The sequence below is a fragment of the Equus asinus genome, chromosome 2 (assembly GCF_041296235.1).
Source record: "Equus asinus isolate D_3611 breed Donkey chromosome 2, EquAss-T2T_v2, whole genome shotgun sequence".
NCBI classification, from domain to species: domain Eukaryota; kingdom Metazoa; phylum Chordata; class Mammalia; order Perissodactyla; family Equidae; genus Equus; species Equus asinus.
This window is the reverse complement of record NC_091791.1, coordinates 112,796,245-112,814,030: the sequence shown is the minus strand read 5'-3', so window position 1 is coordinate 112,814,030 and position 17,786 is coordinate 112,796,245. Positions and strand designations below refer to the sequence as shown.

General features: G+C 39.6%; 1 protein-coding gene across 1 annotated transcript in view; it reads right to left on the bottom strand.

The window, feature by feature from the left end:
- The window catches only part of LRRK1 (leucine rich repeat kinase 1), a 119,526-nt gene that overhangs the window by 76,216 nt on the left and 25,524 nt on the right, over positions 1 to 17,786 (bottom strand). Inside the window, exon 3 of the mRNA XM_044762940.2 lies at positions 2,433 to 2,596. Coding sequence (XP_044618875.2) covers positions 2,433 to 2,596 — 164 coding nt within the window. The remainder of the gene's footprint in view (positions 1 to 2,432; positions 2,597 to 17,786) is intronic.

Here is a 17,786-nt window from a genome sequence, read left to right as displayed (position 1 = left end):
TTGGTCATGGTGTACAACTCTTTTTACATATTGCTGAAATCCCTTTGTAAATTTTTGCATCTATATTCATGATGGACATTGGTCTGTACTTTTCTTTTTTTTACTGTCTTTGTCTGGTTTTAGTGTCAGAGTAACAGTGTTGCAAAGTGTTTCCTCTTCTTTTCCTGGAAGAGACTGTGTAGAATTGAGATTAATTCTTCTTTAAACCTTCGGTAGAATTCTCCACTGAAACCATCAGGGCCTGTGGATTTCTTAAGAGGTTTTAAACTATGAATTGTATTTCCTTAATAGTTAAAACTCTATTAAAAGTATGTATTTCATATTGAATGAGTTGTAGCTTCTATTTTTCCAGGATTGGTCCATTTTATCTAAGTTGTCAAATTCATGTGTGTAGAGTCATTCATAGTGTTCCTTTATTATCCTTTTGATGTCTGCAGGGTCTGTAGTGATATTCCCCGTTTCATTCCCGCTACTAGTGATTTTTCTCTTTTCTCTTTGTTAGTTTTGCTAGAGGTCTGTCAATTTTATTGATCTTTTCAAAAAATCAGCTTTTGTTTCATTGATTTTCTCTATTGTCTTTCTGTTTAATTTTCTATTTTTATTTTTAGTATTTCCTTTCCTCTGCTTGCTTTAGGTTTATTTTGCTCTTGTAGTTTCTTTAGGTGGCAGTTTAGATGATTAATTTGAGACTTTTCCTCTTTTCTAATGTAAGCATTTAGTGCTATAAATTTCCCTCTCAGCACTGCTTTAGCTGCATCCCACAAATTTTGATATGTTGTATTTTCATTTTCATCAGTTCCATGTATTTTTTAGATTTCCCTTGAGACTTTCTCTTTGACCCATGGATTATTTAGAAGTTTGTGGTTAGTTTCCAAGTGCTTGGAGATTTTCCTATTACCTTTTTGTTGTTGATTTCCAGTTTGATTTCACTGAAGTTAGAGAACATATTCTATATGATTTCAATTCTTTTAAATGTGTTGAGGCTTGTCTTATAGCCTGGAATATGTGATCCATCTTGAGATATGTTCTGTGGACACCTGAAAAGAACGTGCATTCTGCAGTTGTTGGGTAGAATGTTTTGTAAACGTCAGTCAGGTCCTGTTGGTTGATGGTGGTGTTAAGTTCTGCAGCCTTGCTGATTTTTTGTCTAGTTGTTCTACCAATTGTTGAGAAACAGTGTCAAAGTCTCCAACTATAATTGTGGATTTATCTAATCCTCCTTTCAGTTATATCAGTTTTTGTTTCACGTATTTTACAGCTGTCTTGTTTGGTGCATGCATATTTAGGATTGCTATGTCTTCTTGGTGGATGGATCCCTTTACCATTATGTAATATCCCTCCTTGTCCACGCTAATTTTCTTTACTCTGAAGTCTACTTTATCTGCTATTAATATGGCCACTCCTGCTTTTTATTGATTACTGTTTGCATGGCATATCCTTTTCCACCCATTTACTTTTAACCTACACATATTGTTGTATTTGAAGTCAGTTTCTTGTAGACAGCATACAGCTGCTCATTTTTAAAAATCTACTCTGCAATCTCTGTCTGTAAGCTCATGTATTTGGACCATTTATGTTAACATAGTCCTTTCTATGTTAAAGCTTAAGTCTGCCTGCTATTTTTGTTTGTTTGTTTTCTGTTTACTCTGTCTTTCATCTCTCTGTTTTCTTTTCCAGCTTTTCTGTGGGTTCCTTAAACATTTTTAAAATTCCATTTTGATTGATCCATAGTGTTTTTGAGAATATCTCTTTGTACAGTTTTTCAAGTGGTTGCTCTAGGTATTACATACATAACTTAACGAAGTCTACTGGTTTCAACATTTTGTCAGAGTGAAGTATAAAAACCTTTCCTCCTTTACAGCATACAAGGAATTTATTATCATATGGAAAATTCTTGATTAATATTATGTGAGAAAAAGCAGTATGCAAAACTATGCATACAACGTGACTGTATCTATATTAGAAACAACAACAACAACAACGCACACGTGGATCAGCAGGCTGGAAGAAAATATACCAAAACTGCTAAGTGAGATTGTTTGGATGTATTAGGAATATGGTTACTTTCTTTTCTTTTTTTGCTACTTTTATATATTTCTAAATTTTCTGAGCATGTGCTATTTTTACAATGGAAAGAGAGTGTACAAGAATATACTAGGTTAAACCTTCAGAGTGGCATTTTGTTCCTCACATTTCAGTTACCCCTCCCCTGTCTCCTGGGAAGGCAGGAGTGATGTGCCTAGGGGATGACAGGCTAAGAAGTCAACTCTAAAGGACTGGCACCTGTACATTTACATGTAAAATGAGGTATTTCCAAAACACAATAAAAAATCTCCACTATGATTATGATGATAACAAGAAAATAATCTGAGTGGTAACCTTTGTCCCACTCAGGTCCCCAGTTTTGGCCAGAGGGGCCGGCATGAACCTACCTTTTCCAGCTGGGACGTGCTCTCATCACAAGCCTCTCTGAGCAGGTGCCGGGCTCTGCTGGGGTCTCCTTGCTTGTATGCGGCGTGAATGCCTTCTGTTCCAGGGCATTGCACTGTTGGATCACCGCCTGGCGTGGATGGTTTGCTGCCCATGTCCCCAGCACCTGGGTGAATGGAAGCACACACATAGTGTCAACATCACTGCCGGTGCTGCTCAGGGAATCACTGGAGAGGTAAGCAGGATGTGCTGTCCATGACATAAGTCTAGGGGCTTTAGGAACAGAAAGGGGCTGCCCAGAAATGCTGCCAATGTCACCAAGCACAGCAGACCCTGAGACCTGCACCCTACTGGAGGGACTTCCTGTGTGGGGCTGGTGCTGAAGCCAGGCTGTCTGTGAAGGCACTAGGCAGCAAGTAGAGCTCATGGGGATTCTACAATAAGACTATCCCCTGGAGCTGGTCCAGGGCACCCAAGGGCAGCTGCCTGGTGGGGAACTGCCAGGTTGACCTGACTGACAGCAATGGAGAAGCAGAGGCTTTGGTGGGAGAACTGGTGGTCCAGCCAAATTGTCTCACTGCTGTACCCGTAAGGGGGATATAGTATTTAGTGGAGGAAGAAAGACAAATCAAATCCTAGGGCTGTGAAAACCTATACCTTCTCTGCCTAGAAAACACCACAAAGGGTGTGGGATTTAGAATTGGCAGCCCTCATCCATACCCTCCCCTGTACAAATGTGCCATATTATGATCTTGGCAATCCCCTGAAACTGTGGGCCTTGGGACACCCTTGAACCACTGGTGTGATTGGCCCAGGGCATCCCTAAGTTACCTCCTGGCTCTGCCATTCTGGTTATCTGAACTGTGGTGTTGCCATAAGCACCTTGCTATTCCCTAATAGTGGACACTGGCTGTACTGGGTGGGGGATGATGCAGGGCTGCTCCAGGATAACTGAGCACCTGGTGCCACCTGGGAGGAGAGACCAGCCTTGCAGGAGGCCATGATGAGGCAATACCAGGGCATTCACTGAGCAGCCCTGGTAGGCCAAGCACGGTGCTGGGTGCTGAAGATGCAGAAGTAAAGGAAGTCAGCCCTAACCTCATGGAGTTCCCACTCTAGAACAGGGGTTTTGTGGACCCCAAGGGCTGATGAACAAGCTTCAGAGGTTCCCTGAACATTTTAAAATTGCACACAAAACTATGCGTGCATGTGTATGTATATTTTTCTGGGGATAAAATTCAAGGCTTCTATCTGATTTCCAAATGTGTAAGTGAACCAGAGTTAAAAGTTTTATTTCTATAGATATTGCAGAAAAGACTGCAATGAATAAGGAGTTAAATTCTGATTGTGTTGAGTGACAGAAATAGGGAGAGAATCCTAGCATTCTTGGTCAAGTTCACACAGTCAGTAAAAGGCAAACCAGAACTGAAGTTTGGTCCCCCAGCTCTCAGGCTGGGGCAAAACCCACCCCATGTCTCTGTGCCTCTTTGAAGAGATGAATAAAACAGACTTTTTTCATGTAAAAATATAAATGCTGAGCAAGGTTGGCTTCCAAACATTCACATCACAAAAGCAAAAGACATTATAGCAGTTAACATTTGGAAAATAAAAAAATTTAATTTATTTACAAAAGCATAAAAATTACATGCTTAGAAATAAATTGAATGAAAGATGGACAAGATCTGTACCCTGAAAACTATAAAACTCTGATGAGAGAAATTAACCAACACCTATAGAAATATAAAGACATCCATGTTCATGGATTAGAAGAATCAATATTGTTAGGATGTCACTTCTCCCCAGTTTTATCTAGAGATTCAATGTAATCTCAACTATAATTCCAATAGGCTTTTTTTGGGGGGTAGAAATTGACAATCTGATTCTCAAACTTGTATGGAAAGTCAAAGGACTTAGAATATCCAAAGTAATCTTAAAAAAGAAGAGAGTTGGAGGATGTACACCACCTGGTTTCACGTCTTATAAAGCTACAATAATCAAGACAGTGTGCTACTGGTACAGAGAAATAGATCCATGGAACAGAACAGAGTTGAGAAATAGGCCCACACTTGTACATCCAATTGATTTTTGACAAGGGCACCAAAGCAATACAGTGAGAGAAGCAAAGTCTTTCCAATAAATGGTGCTGGAACAACTGGACATCCACACTGACCCATACACTTCTCACTACACACAGAAATTAGTTTGAGATGGATCATGGACTGAAACATAAAGGTTAAAACTTTAGAGCTTCCTGGAAAAAAAAATAGGAGAATATCTTCATGATGTTAGAGTAAGCAAAGGTTTCTTAGATGGACACAGAGAGCAAGAAGTACAAAAGGAAAAATTGCTAAATTAGACTTCAACAAAATTTTAAACTTTTGCTCATCAAAAGATTGATCTACCATTTAAAAATGAATAGGCAAGTTACACACTAGAAGAAAATATTTGCCAAACATATATCCAAAAAATGAATGGTATATAGAATATAAAAAGAATTCCTATAACTCAGTAATAAAGGACAAACAACCCAATTAAAAATGGGCAAAGATTTAAATAGCAGAAGATAGTCAAAGAACTTGATGTCCTTAGCCATCAAGGAAATGCAAATTAAAACCACAAGGAAACACCACTACACTCCTACCAGAATCACTAAAATGTAAAAAGACACAATACTTGGTGAAGGTATGGAGCAACCAGAACACTCATACTTTATTGGTTGGAGTATAAAATGGTATAACAATTTTGGAAATAAATCTAGTGGTGTCTTAAGAAACTAAACATACACCTACCCTATGGTCCAGCAATTCCATTCTTAGATATTTACCCAAGGGAAATATGTCTAAAAACTCATCCAAGAATGTTCATAGCAACTTTATTCACAGTATTTCCAAACTGTAAATAGCACAGGTGTCCATCAACAGAATGGATAAACAACTACTATGGTTTAGTAACTACTCAGCAATAAAAGGAATGAACTACAGATCCATGAAATGACTGATGAGGAATCTCAAAGAATGAGAAAGTGAAAGAATGATTGCACAAAATGATTCCATTTATATGCTGCTCTAATCTATGAGTGGAAAAAAAAATCAGAACAGTGGTTCCTGGGGTAGTAACAGGCATGAAATTTACCACGGAAGGGGCACGAAGAAATTTTCTGGGTGATGGTTCTATATCTTGGTGGTGATTTCATTACATTGGTGTTATTCATCAAGACTTTTCGAACAGTCCAAGGAAGACATGTGCATTTTACTTTATATAAATTTCACCTAAAAAAACTATAAACAATATTGAACTGTAGTTAATAAGACGAATGCTAAATTATTTGAGGGTGAAGTGTACAGATGTTTCTAACTCACTTTGAAATGTGTTAAAAATAATGGATTAAAAATAATGGATGGAGGGGCTGGCCCCGTGGCCGAGTGGTTAAGTTCGCGTGCTCCGCTGCAGGTGGCCCAGTGTTTCTTTGGTTCGAATGCTGGGCGCGGACAAGGCACTGCTCATCAAACCATGCCGAGGCAGTGTCCCACATGCCACAACTAGAAGGACCCACAACGAAGAATATACAACTATGTATCGGGGAGCTTTGGGGAGAAAAAGGAAAAAAATAAAATCTTTAAAAAAAAAATAATGGATGGATACAAAAATAGATAGTTGGATAGAAATGTGAGAGGGCAATTGTAGAAAGCATTAATGGTAGAATCTAAATGGTGGGTACATAGATCTATACGGTTCAATTCTTTCAACTTTACTATGTGTTTGAAATTTTCCATAACAAAGTGTTGGAAGAAATGAATCAAAATATCATCCCCCGAATGCAGGGCCTGCTATATGGCATACTGAATGAGCTCCGCCACCAGCGCAGAAAAATCCTGCTCTGCAGAAAGGCAAAGACAGCTGCTTACGGGCCCTTGACGCCATCCAGGGTCTTTACAGCTCACTCTAAGCCATGATTTTCACCATTTCAAAGGCAACCATTCTGAAAACCCACGTAAGTGGATGAGCATCACACACAATCTCCATCATTCCCCAAACATCAATTCAGTGTAAGATGGCTGTGTCTCAGCAGAGATTCTTGTTTTCTTGGCTGTGTATTTTTGGAAAGAGGAATCAGAAAAGGGCTTACTGTGCAAGTGGTTATACGTATGAATGAGGCGGTTTTGCCTCCCATCACACACTAACAGTCCCCGTTAATTATTTACAATCAGAGACCCTGAAACATCAGAGAGCTGGCTGGCAGGAGAAAGGCCACTGGCAGGGGCGAACGAGAGGTGGAATCAAGAGCAGTGTCGCCCATCAGAAGGAGCACTTAATTATGTCATTGCTCAGCTTCCAGACTTAAACAGAATTAAACAGAATCTCTCTCTTATCTCCATAAAAGACAAGCGTGTATGCGTGTGTGTCTGTGTGTCTGTGTTTGTGTGCACAAGCAAATGTAAAGTAACCTCTTTTGTTCACTTTACGAACGTAAATAAAAACAGTTAACCTTTAAGCCCAAGTTAAGGGACACTGAGAAGGTAGAACCAGGACATAGGGTGCATATGAAATTACAGGGGAAATTTTAGTTTAACTTGGTTTTTAAATAAAGCAACATATGTGAAGTAAATGATGTATTAAGAACCAAGACTCTGCTCAGTTCTATTTACATTTTTTAATGTAGCATTTTCAGTTTTGAATCTGACTTTCTTAAGTTGCATGGATAATGCTCGTCCATCTTCACTGGCCCCAAGAGCTGGGGGTCTGGTTATATCAAACTGTTGGAAGAACGTTATGGGGAAACGTCAGTTAATGCACATGCACTTAATTTAATCTGCCAACTTCATTTCATTTCCTGAAATTGTAAAGAGAATCATTAACATATATTTAAATTGAAGGAAAAAAAGACCAAAATGCTAAGGATGATTACAAACGATGGGCTGGAGGGGCATTAGTGATAGGATTAGAAAATATTTTTCTTTATTTCCCAAGTTCCTCATAATGGAATTATATGACTCTTTTATTTAAAACTTTAAAGAAATTACACAATTAATTTTAAAAACCACATTCTCACTGAGCAATAATACAGAAGTACATCACGTAAAGGGCAGAAGCCCCTCCTCCCACCATCAGACACCTTTTCTGAGGCAAATATTTACTTTTACAGTAACTTTTTCCCCCAAAATACTACAGTTTGGTATTTGAGAATTGGTCACCCTTGATTTAAATTTACAGCAGAGGAATGTATTTATACTATTTGAGATTATTCAGTTATTTGTGCCTACTCATCCACCATTGTCTATAATTATATTCTCTTATACTGTAAAACATCACAATTCTGAATATTTAGCTCCGATTTAAAATTTATGTTAGAAAAATAACCCCCAAAAGTTATTCTGTTTCAATAAAATATTAATTTACCAAATAAGTAACTAGAACTAGTAAGAAAATAATAGTAAATGTTAGAATGTTTCTGTTTTAAATTGAGGAAAAAAATTCCTTTTCGTTCTCTATTTGTTGTCTAATCTGCGTCATTATTTTCCTATGTAGCAAAGAGAATTCCCTATATACATGTATATATAAATGACAAACAGGCATTTCACTTGCTTTTAATGCAAAGTTAACACGCATAATGCAGTAGGTAAATAAAGCAGAAGAAGGGAAACCAATAGCAGTTTTTTTTAGAAGTGGGAACAAGTGAGAGGAATCTGTAATGTAGTAGATGGCTAGGGTTACGGATTCAGCACTTGGAGATTTATTCAAGAATACAACAAGCATTTACAATAAGCTATGAGATGATAAATGAACATATTCCTGGTCGGTGATAAACGTTAATATCTACGTAGCCTAGTATTTAAATATGCTAGACACGGTCGGTAAATTAAAGTTCATTATGCGCAGAAGAATTTGGTTAAAAAAGTATTGAAGAACCTGTGGAACGAGAACATCATTTAATCCTTGATAATCACTTTCAATTTAGTATTCTATTTATAAACAAATACTTTCAGTGACACTGAAGTCACATATTCAGCCATTTCTGGGAGAAATGTTTTTAGTTGCCAATACCTCAATCTCTAAATGTCATTTCTGTAATTCAGGTTTCAGAAAAACAGATTATTCTGACTATGGGAAAACTAACAGAAATTATTCTTCTCTTTTATTTTGGGGAAGTAATAAAACAGAATTTTATGAATATTATACAGTCTGACCATAAAAGCCACGTCACTTATACCAACAGTTCCTTGTGGCCTTCCCCATTTAAAGAGAGGCCTCCTTTGTCTGTCGATTCTGAGTGTGCTCTGTCCTTATATCCAAAGACGACATTCTTACTCTTTCTTCGAGAAGAATAGTTGTTAGATCATCCCTCCTGATCCAACAATTGGGATAAAATTCTCTCTCTACTGTTTTTTCCCTTCAAATCTAGGACAATAGAGAGGTAATCCAAAAGCGACTTTAATTCTCTAAGTTCTAAGTGTTGGCCTCTTATGTATATATATTGTATATTTAATTTTCTCATGCCCATCTAAGAAAATATGTACGATGGAAAGAATGCTGTCAATTCAAAACCTGTGGCATCCTCTGCACATCCTACAAAAGACACGATTTTACTTGTACATTCTTGAATTTTTTTTTATTACGTTCACCTCCAACAATAGAGTAGCAAAAAAGTAAAAATAGATCTATCATCACATGGTTAATTGCAGAATAAACAAAAGCAAACTTTAGGATGCTACTGACCTGGTCATAATTGTTTAACAACCTTCCGGTACCATCCTCCACCCAGTCCTCGTGTGGCCAAAGTCCAGGAGAAGGGGGCTGTCCCTCCCCAGAGGTGAGCCCTCCTGGCACTGCGGGGGCTTGCCCACTGTAGCCCCGGGTGTACCAGGCTCCAGTGGGAAAGATGCTTCTTTCTTTGCCAGCTATCACTTTAGAGTTTTAGCCTCAGCAGCAGTTCTCATCTCTGAGTCACATTACAGTGAAATCCAACCCGTTATTTCTTCGGGGAAGATGCAGAGGTTGGGGGTGTGGAGGGCAACATGACCCCCAGGGTGACCCTCGGCGGTAATTCTTCACCCGCTCCAGATGGCCCCCGATCAGCTCCATCACACTGGGCCACTTGGACCAGCCAGCATCAGAAAAGAAAGCAAAGATAGCAGTGGCATTCACCAGGGGCCTGGCTCATGGCTCACGGAGAACAGCTTCCAGCAACAGAGGCTGAGCGTTTCTCATACCAGCAAAGCCTCACAGCACAGATGTCCAACTTCTCTGTGGATATTGTCACCAAATCACCGGAAATGGGTTTTTGTTAATAAAAGGGGGATGGGCATTTATAAATACAAACAGGTCACCCTGGGAGAGATAGTAGAAGTGCTATTTTCTTTAGAAACAACAAATACAGTTAATAATAAGATGCCACGTTATATCCACCCAGCATAGTGAAAAAATTAATGGATTCTGACATACACTGCTGGCCAGAGTGTGGTGAAATCGGTAGGTGTGTCATTGTGGAAGGCTTTGCAAATGGTATGCCTGTTTCAGAAAGCAATAGGACAATACTACATATTAAGACCCAGGGCGAGGTTCTGCCAGTTCATGCAGATTTTTTTTTCTCCTAGGAATTTTCCTGAAGAAGTAATGTGGCACAAAGTAAAAGATAACATTCCTGAGCTATGACCCTGTGCTCTGCAGAGTCACCCACAACAGCGGAGGGAAGAACCCGCCAACCAGGTAAATGGCCACTGTCAGGGAATTAGGAGGCAGCTTACAGTAAAGGGAATCCTAGGTGGGCGGCACTGACTGTTGCTTGATTTATGTCATTTAAATGAACACTCACCTCAGTGCTATGAGCAGGTGTCATGGTTGCCATTTTACAGATGCGGGAGGCCAAGATGAAGACACTATGCACAGTGATACAGCTGGCAAGCAGCAGAGGAAAGAGTGGAAGCAGAGGCCGTAGAATTTCCCCTACTCTGCTTTCCAACTTAATATTTGTTATGGACTGCATGTTTGGGTACCCTCCCCCCCCCAATTCATGGTTTTAACCCTAATCTCCAGTTAGGGGATGAGAAGATGGCTGTCTGAAAATCAGGATTTGGGCCCTCCCCAACAACAGAATCTGCCAGCTTGCTCTTGGACTCCCAGTCTCCAGAACTGTGAGCAATGTCTGTTGTTTAAACCTCCCAGCCTGTGGCAATTTGTCACAGCAGCCGGAGCTGACTTAAATAGTGCCTCAAGGTACGTGAGAATGAGGAACTGCGACATAGCCATTAAAACCGACAACAATGAATACTAAGGAGAAGTATGAAAAACACTTGTATAAAATTAACCTAAGAGAGCAGAATGTGGGGCACAGACTGAAACATGGAAAGAACACGTAACACAGACACTGCTTGACATTATTTGAAAATATGCAAAGTGAAAGAATTTATTCCAGGTTGGTAGATTATGTGTGATTAAAATGCTGTGGAAAAAAAAAGGAAAGAAATTTAGTCTGTCTGTCTCTCTCTCTGTTTGGAAAGAAGACCTGAAGGACACACATAAATAATAGTAGCAGCTGCCTTTAGCAGGTGAAATGACTGGAGAGTTTTTCTTTTTGTGTTTTTCTGTGTTTTCCAATATCTTTTTTTTCTCATCAAGCTTGTATTGATTTTGAAATTAAAGAAAAAATTAAAAGATGAAGTGTATCCAGCACAAATTTGACTACTTTCAACCTGACTTAGTGAACTAGTTCTTTGACGGTATTATCTAAACTGAAGCAACTCTTTGCTCTTGGATGTACCAAGTCTTGACTCAGTAGTTCTAGAAAAAAAGACAGCAAGAAAATCTCCTGGGACAATAACTGGCAAAGGTGTCCCAGACTTTAAAAGATAAAATAAAACGGTCTATGATGATATTTAGCATATCAGTAATTGGTGCTATTTATTGAGTATTGCCAGATGCTATAAGAAATGTCCTGTATGCATCCGCCTTGCTCCTAATACCCATGCAAGGCAGCGGTTCTCAGCACCACTTTCCACGAGGTGCCCAGTGCTCTGGGCAGTTAGAGAAGCTGCCCCCACCCAGCTCCCAACAGTGAGCTGGGACTTGGAACCCCAGCACCTGCCATCAAAGCCTGACCCCCACTGCCCAGGCTGTGCATTCCCAAGCAAACTTGGGACACTTATTTGGCACGTACTGTGGTCGGCAAACACGTGGGAACTAAAAGGAGGGATGATCTTGTCTCATTAGATGGAAAAACCAGAGAGGAAATGGAAACCAATGCCTCCATGAATTTCCTGCAGCAGAAGAAGAGAAACACAGACATACAGAGCTGCAAACATGAATTCTTTCCTAGACTTAGTTCATCTTCCAAAAATTCATTTATTTATTGCTCATTCATTCTACAAATATTTAATACCTACTATGTGCTGAGCTAGACCCTGGGGACACAGCTTGATAAGCTAGGCAGGAAGAGCCAGATGGTGATGCTGTAGTCTTCGCAGATTTTACTTTTCAACATCTAGAATAGACACCACGCAGAGAGATGCGATGGTCAACAGAGAAACCCTGACCTGGTAAAGAAAGAAGAACCATCCTTCTGAGGAACTAAAAATCACAGAAGTAAGACATTTCCTTTATTTAATCCTCACACAATATAAAATGGCACGATCTGAAGATACTCTGATCTTTGGGGAGGTGACTCTGGTTGCAAACCCTGAGGAGTAGGTCACGCTCTGTCACAGCAATCCTGCTTCTGGGGAACTGACTCCAAGGAGATAATTCTACACGTTTAAAAAGCACTATGCAAAAAAAAAAAAGCAATATGCATAAAGATGCTGCCTGCAGTATTGTCTACTACAGCGGAGAACAGTGTTCACGGATTATCAAATGCCTTGAAACGCTTATCACGTGGAGCGCGTGGAGGACACTGCAGCACGGAAAACTGACAACAAGGAAAGACCCCAAAATGATAACACTGGTTTTTCTTATGCACTAGAGCTTGAAGTGCTCTTCCTCCTTTTTTCTGTTTTCCAGTTATTTCTCCATTACTGCTATGATGGAAAAATAGTTTTTTTAAATATTCTTTTCAGGTTAACAAAGTAAAATTTCTAACTGAATCTAACTTCCTCTTGGCAAAAATGGGGAGAAAGAAAGGAAGAAAATATCTCAGTCCCGAGGGAAATTTAGCATGAGACACCAAGATTTTTCCAGCAGTGTCTTTTACTGAGAATGTGAACTGTGCTAAAACACATGGTTATAGAAATAGAACTGTATTTAGATGCTAAGTCTTGGGTTCAAGTCCTAGCTCTACTGCTTAACCGCTGCCTGGTCTCCGCAAGTATTTAAGATGTCTGAATCTTTTGTAAAAACAAAACAAAGCCAAAACGGCACATATTAAAAAAATTGCTAAATGCATGACCAAAAAAAGGACCAACAAACAAATGGGGGTTATTTCCTGGGGGCCTGTCCCTTTCCTCTCCACTCCAGGCACCTCTGAGGTAGCTACACTGCGCTCTCATTTCCTCTACGGACCCCAGGCTCCCTCAGCCTTCACTCCAGTGTCTCTCCCATCTGGAAGGAACCCCTACCCATTTCCTGCTTATGGAAACTCTCCTCCTCCCCCCAGACCCAGCACTGATGCAACTTTCCAGGGAGGCCTGAGCCTTCCCATGGGCTCCCTTCTTCCTCTGCCTGCACCTGGCCTGACTGGGACCGTCCACCATGTGTGGTGTCTGTCTGCCTCTTTTCTCCTGATGGTGCCTGCAGGCTGGGCCCCGCTCACTCAGCATCGTGTATGCCTAGCACTGTGCCATGCACACAGCAGGTGCTCATTAAAAGCTTCTTGAATTCAATTTGCTGAACCTCCAGAGCTCTCCGTCACTAAGAGGTTCACCTAGAATCTTGCCCATATGCAGTATTGTTCAGAATGGCTACAGCGGCAGAGAATTCTCATGGTAAAAGAGGAGAAAGAGGCCCTGTTCAGGCCCTTCTGGATTTTTCTTTCCATGAACGGCGTCATTTTGGCCACTCGTCCTGCCTCCACCCGCCTGCTCTAGAATCTGGCTGCATCTGCACAGTGGTAGGGTTCACGCTAGGTCAAAGTTTAGACTGTTTCAAGACAATACTCTGGGGCTTTCCAATTCATAAAAGTATCCCAGGACTCATATGCACTGCCAGGGAAGGAAGCCCCAGAGCACAGCCAGCCATGGAGAGAAGCAGAGAAGTGTGACAACCATGTCACCCTTCTTTTGCAACCAGCAGGCCATGCATCTTCACATTCCCGCCTTGTGCCTCCTGGAGGTGATGGCAGCTCCTACCTTAGAGGGGTGGTTGTGAGGTTCAAATGAAAGGAAGCATGGGAAGTGCTTAGAACACTATCTGACCCTTAGTGGGCTCTGGACTCATGCTAGCTCTTATCATTGTTACTTAAAATTAAGTTAGAAGTTTGGCCCGTGTCTAAAAACTGTGAAGTCTGGGGTTCTCATCTTACTCCTCTGGCATCTGAGATAAATCACGTCAATTCAAATGGATAAGCAGGTAGTTTTCTGAATCTTATTTACTGAGCTCTGGGTCAGATGTGAGTGGAGGCCAAATAGTGGAAAGCAAAGGGCTTGCCTCTAGCACCCTCACTGGGCTTGCAGGGGACCAGAGGGACAGAGGAAGCAGGGTACCCAACATGCCAGGGCATCAACTCCAGGCAGGATGGCATATGCCAGTGGACACAGCCAGGCCCTTGCCTGCTGCCCAGCACAGAGCCAAAGCTCCATAAACATTCAGTATAAATGCTGCTGGCCAAAATGAAGAGCCCTAACTGTTTACTCTGATGGTGCCCTTTTCTAAAAATGCTGCTGAAGGAGATCAGCCAAGGTTCAAAGAGCGGCCTTAGAGTTCATTCTGGTTAACAGATCTTCTTAAACAATTGTCTTAGTCCATTCAGGATGCCACAACAAAATACCACAGACTAGGTAGCTTATAAACACCAGAAATTTATTTCTCACAGTTCTGGAGGGTGGAAGTCTGAGATCAGGGTGCCAGCATGGTCAGGTGAGGGTCCTCTTCCAGGGGGCCAACTTCTTGTTTCCTCACATGGCAGAAGGGGCTAGGGAGCTTTGTATGATCTCCTCTATAAGACACTCACTCCATTTCTGAGGGCTCCATCCTCATGACCTAATCACCTCCCAAAGGCCCCACCTCCTAACACCATCACCTTGGGGTTTAGGATCCAACACAGGAATTTTGGCAGGACACACACTTTAGACCATGGCAAAGACCTTGCTTAAAAGCATGAGAAATGCTCAATAATATTCCCAAGTAGGAAGTAAGCTTATAGTTAATGTAGTTTTAAATCCTGGAGACAGTGTTCAGAGTTAATTGTCTGGTTAATCAATATAAGAATCCTTGATGGGAATATTTACTGGGATAAAAACTGAATATAACCAAAACCTGACAAGCAATTTGATACTTTCTCCAGGGAAAGGTGCCAGGACTGCATACTGTCCCTCTCAGAGGAGAGGTTCACCCAGGACAGAAGTAGGTTCAGCAAGGATACCCTGCAAAGAGGAGCATGCTAAATGGGATACGTACAATCGGGCAGCCACGGGGGAGAGAGACTGTCAGAGTCATTCCTCCTGATCCAGCAGGGTAATTCCAAATGGATCAGAGACATGAGAGTAAAAAATGACACTACGTAAGCATTAGAAAAAAACAGGGGTGAGTTCCTTGTTAATCTGGAAGAGTGTGACTCAAAACCCACTAGCAATAAAGGATTGATAAATCTGACCACATTTAAAAGTAACAGCTTTATTAAGATGTAGTTCACTTATCATAAATCACCATTTTAAAGTGTGCAATTCAATGGTTTTTAGCATATTCATAGACTTGTATAACAACCACCACTCTTCTAACTTTAAAACGATTTCATCACCCCAAAAAGACATTTCATACAAATGGAATCATACAATAAGTGGCTTTTGTAACTGGTTCTTTCACTTAGCGTGTTTTCAACATTCATCCTGTTGTAGCACGTTTCAGTACGTCATTCTTTGCTATTGCCAAATAATATTCCATTGTGTGGATATACTACATTTCTTTATTCATTATGAGTTAATTGACATTTGGACTTTTCCACTTTTTGGCTGTTACGAATAATGTTGCTATGATCATTTGTGTACAAGTTCTTTTTGTGAACATGTTTTCAATTCTCTTGAGTACGTATGTAGGAATGGAAGTGCTAGGCCACATATGGTAACTCTATGTTTAAAATTTGGGGGAATGGCCAAACCATTTTACATTCCCACCGACAACGTATGAGGGTTCCAGTTCTCCATATCCTCACCATCACTTGTTAGTGTGTATCTTTTTTATGCTATTTATTCTAGTGGGTATGAAGTAGCATCTCATTGTGGTTTTGATTTGCATTTCCCTAATGACTAATGACGTTGAACATCTTTTCATGTGCTTGTTGACCATTTTTATATCTTCTTTGGAAAAATGCCTATTCAGATCTTTTTCTCATTTTAAAGTTGGGTTGTCTTTTTATTGTTAACTTAGTTCTTTATATGATCTGGATACAAGCCCTTTATAATATATATGATTTGCAAATATTTTCTCCCATTCTGTGAGTTATCTTTTTACTTTCTTGATGATGTCCTTCAAGTACAAAAATTTTTAATTTTGATGAAGTCTAATTTATCTATTTTTCCTTTTGTCACGTGTGTTTTTGGTGTCATATCCAAAGTTGTGAAGATTTAATCCTATGTTTTCTGTTAAGAGTTTTATAATGTTATCTCTTACATTTAGGTCTATGATCCATTTTGACTGATTTTTTTGCATACTGTGTAGGTAGAGATCCAACTTCATTCTTTTGCATGTGGACATCCAATTGTCCCAGCACCATTTGTTGAAATGATGATTCTTTTCTCATTGAATTGTATTAGCATCCTTGTCAAAAATCATCAGACCGTAAATGTATGCGTTTATTTCTGGACACTTAATTCTATTACACTGATCTATATGGCTGTCCTTATACCAATACCACACTGTCTTGACGACTGTGGGTTTGCAGCACATTTTGAAATCAGGCAGTGTAAATCCTTCAACTTTGTTCTTTTTCAAGATCATTTTGGCTATTCTGGGTCTCTTGCATTTCCATATGAATTTTAGGATCAGCCTGTCAATTTCTGTGAAAATTTCAGGAATTCTGATAGGGACTGCATCTGTAGATCAATTTTGGAAGTACTGCCATTGTTAACAATGCTGAGTCTTCCAACTCATGAACACAGGATGTTTTTCCATTTATTTAGGTCCTCTTCAATTTCTTTCAACAACATTTTGTAGTTTTCAGTATATAAATCCTGCATGCCTTTTGTTACATTCATTCCCAATTGTTTTATTCTTTTTCACAGTATTACAAATGTAATTGTTTTTTTAATTTCACTTTCAGATTGTTCATTGAGAGGACATATAAATACAATTGACCTTTACATTTTGATCTTGTATTCTGAAAACTTGCTGAACTGATTTATCAGTTCTAATTCTCTTTTGTGTAGATTCCTTAGGATATTCTATATAAAATATTATGTCATTTGCAAATAGAGATAGTTTCATTTCTTCCTTTCTTTTCATTTCTTCCTATCTGGATGCCTTTTATTGCTTTTTCTTGTCTTATTGCTCTTGCTAGAACCTTCAATATAATGTTAACAGAAGTGGTGAGAGCTGACATCTTGTTTTGTTCTCAATGTTAGAAAGAAAGCATTCAATCATTCATAATTAAATATGATGCTAGTTTTGGATTTTTAATAGATGCACTTTATCAGGTTGGGGAAGTTCCCTTCTATTACCAGTTTACTGATAGTTTTTATCATCAAAGGGTGTTGAATATTGACAAATGCTTTTTCTGTGTCTGTTGAGATGATCACATGATTTTTTTTCTTCTTTATTCTCTGAATATGATGTATTATATTGATTGATGTTAAACACTGCTTGCAAACTTGCGATAAATTCCACTTGGTCCAGTATATATTACTGAATTGGTTTGCTGGTCTTTTTTTGGAGATTTTAGCATCTACATGCATAAGCGATATTGGCCCGTAGTTTTCTTTTCCTGTGGTATCTTTGTCTGGTTTTGGTTTCAGGGTAACAATGGCTTCACAGATTGAATTGAGGAGTGTTCCCTCCTCCCCTATTTTTTGGAAGAGTTTGTGAAGTTGATGTTAATTCCTCTTTAAATGTTTGATAAAATTCACCAGTGAAGCCATCTGGGCCTGGCTTTTCTTTGTGGGGAGTTTTTTGACTACTAACTCAATCTCTCTACTTATTATAAGTCTATTCAAATTTTCTCTTCCTTCTTGAGTCAGTTTAGGTAGTTTGTGTCTTTCTAGGAATTTCTCCATTTCATCTAG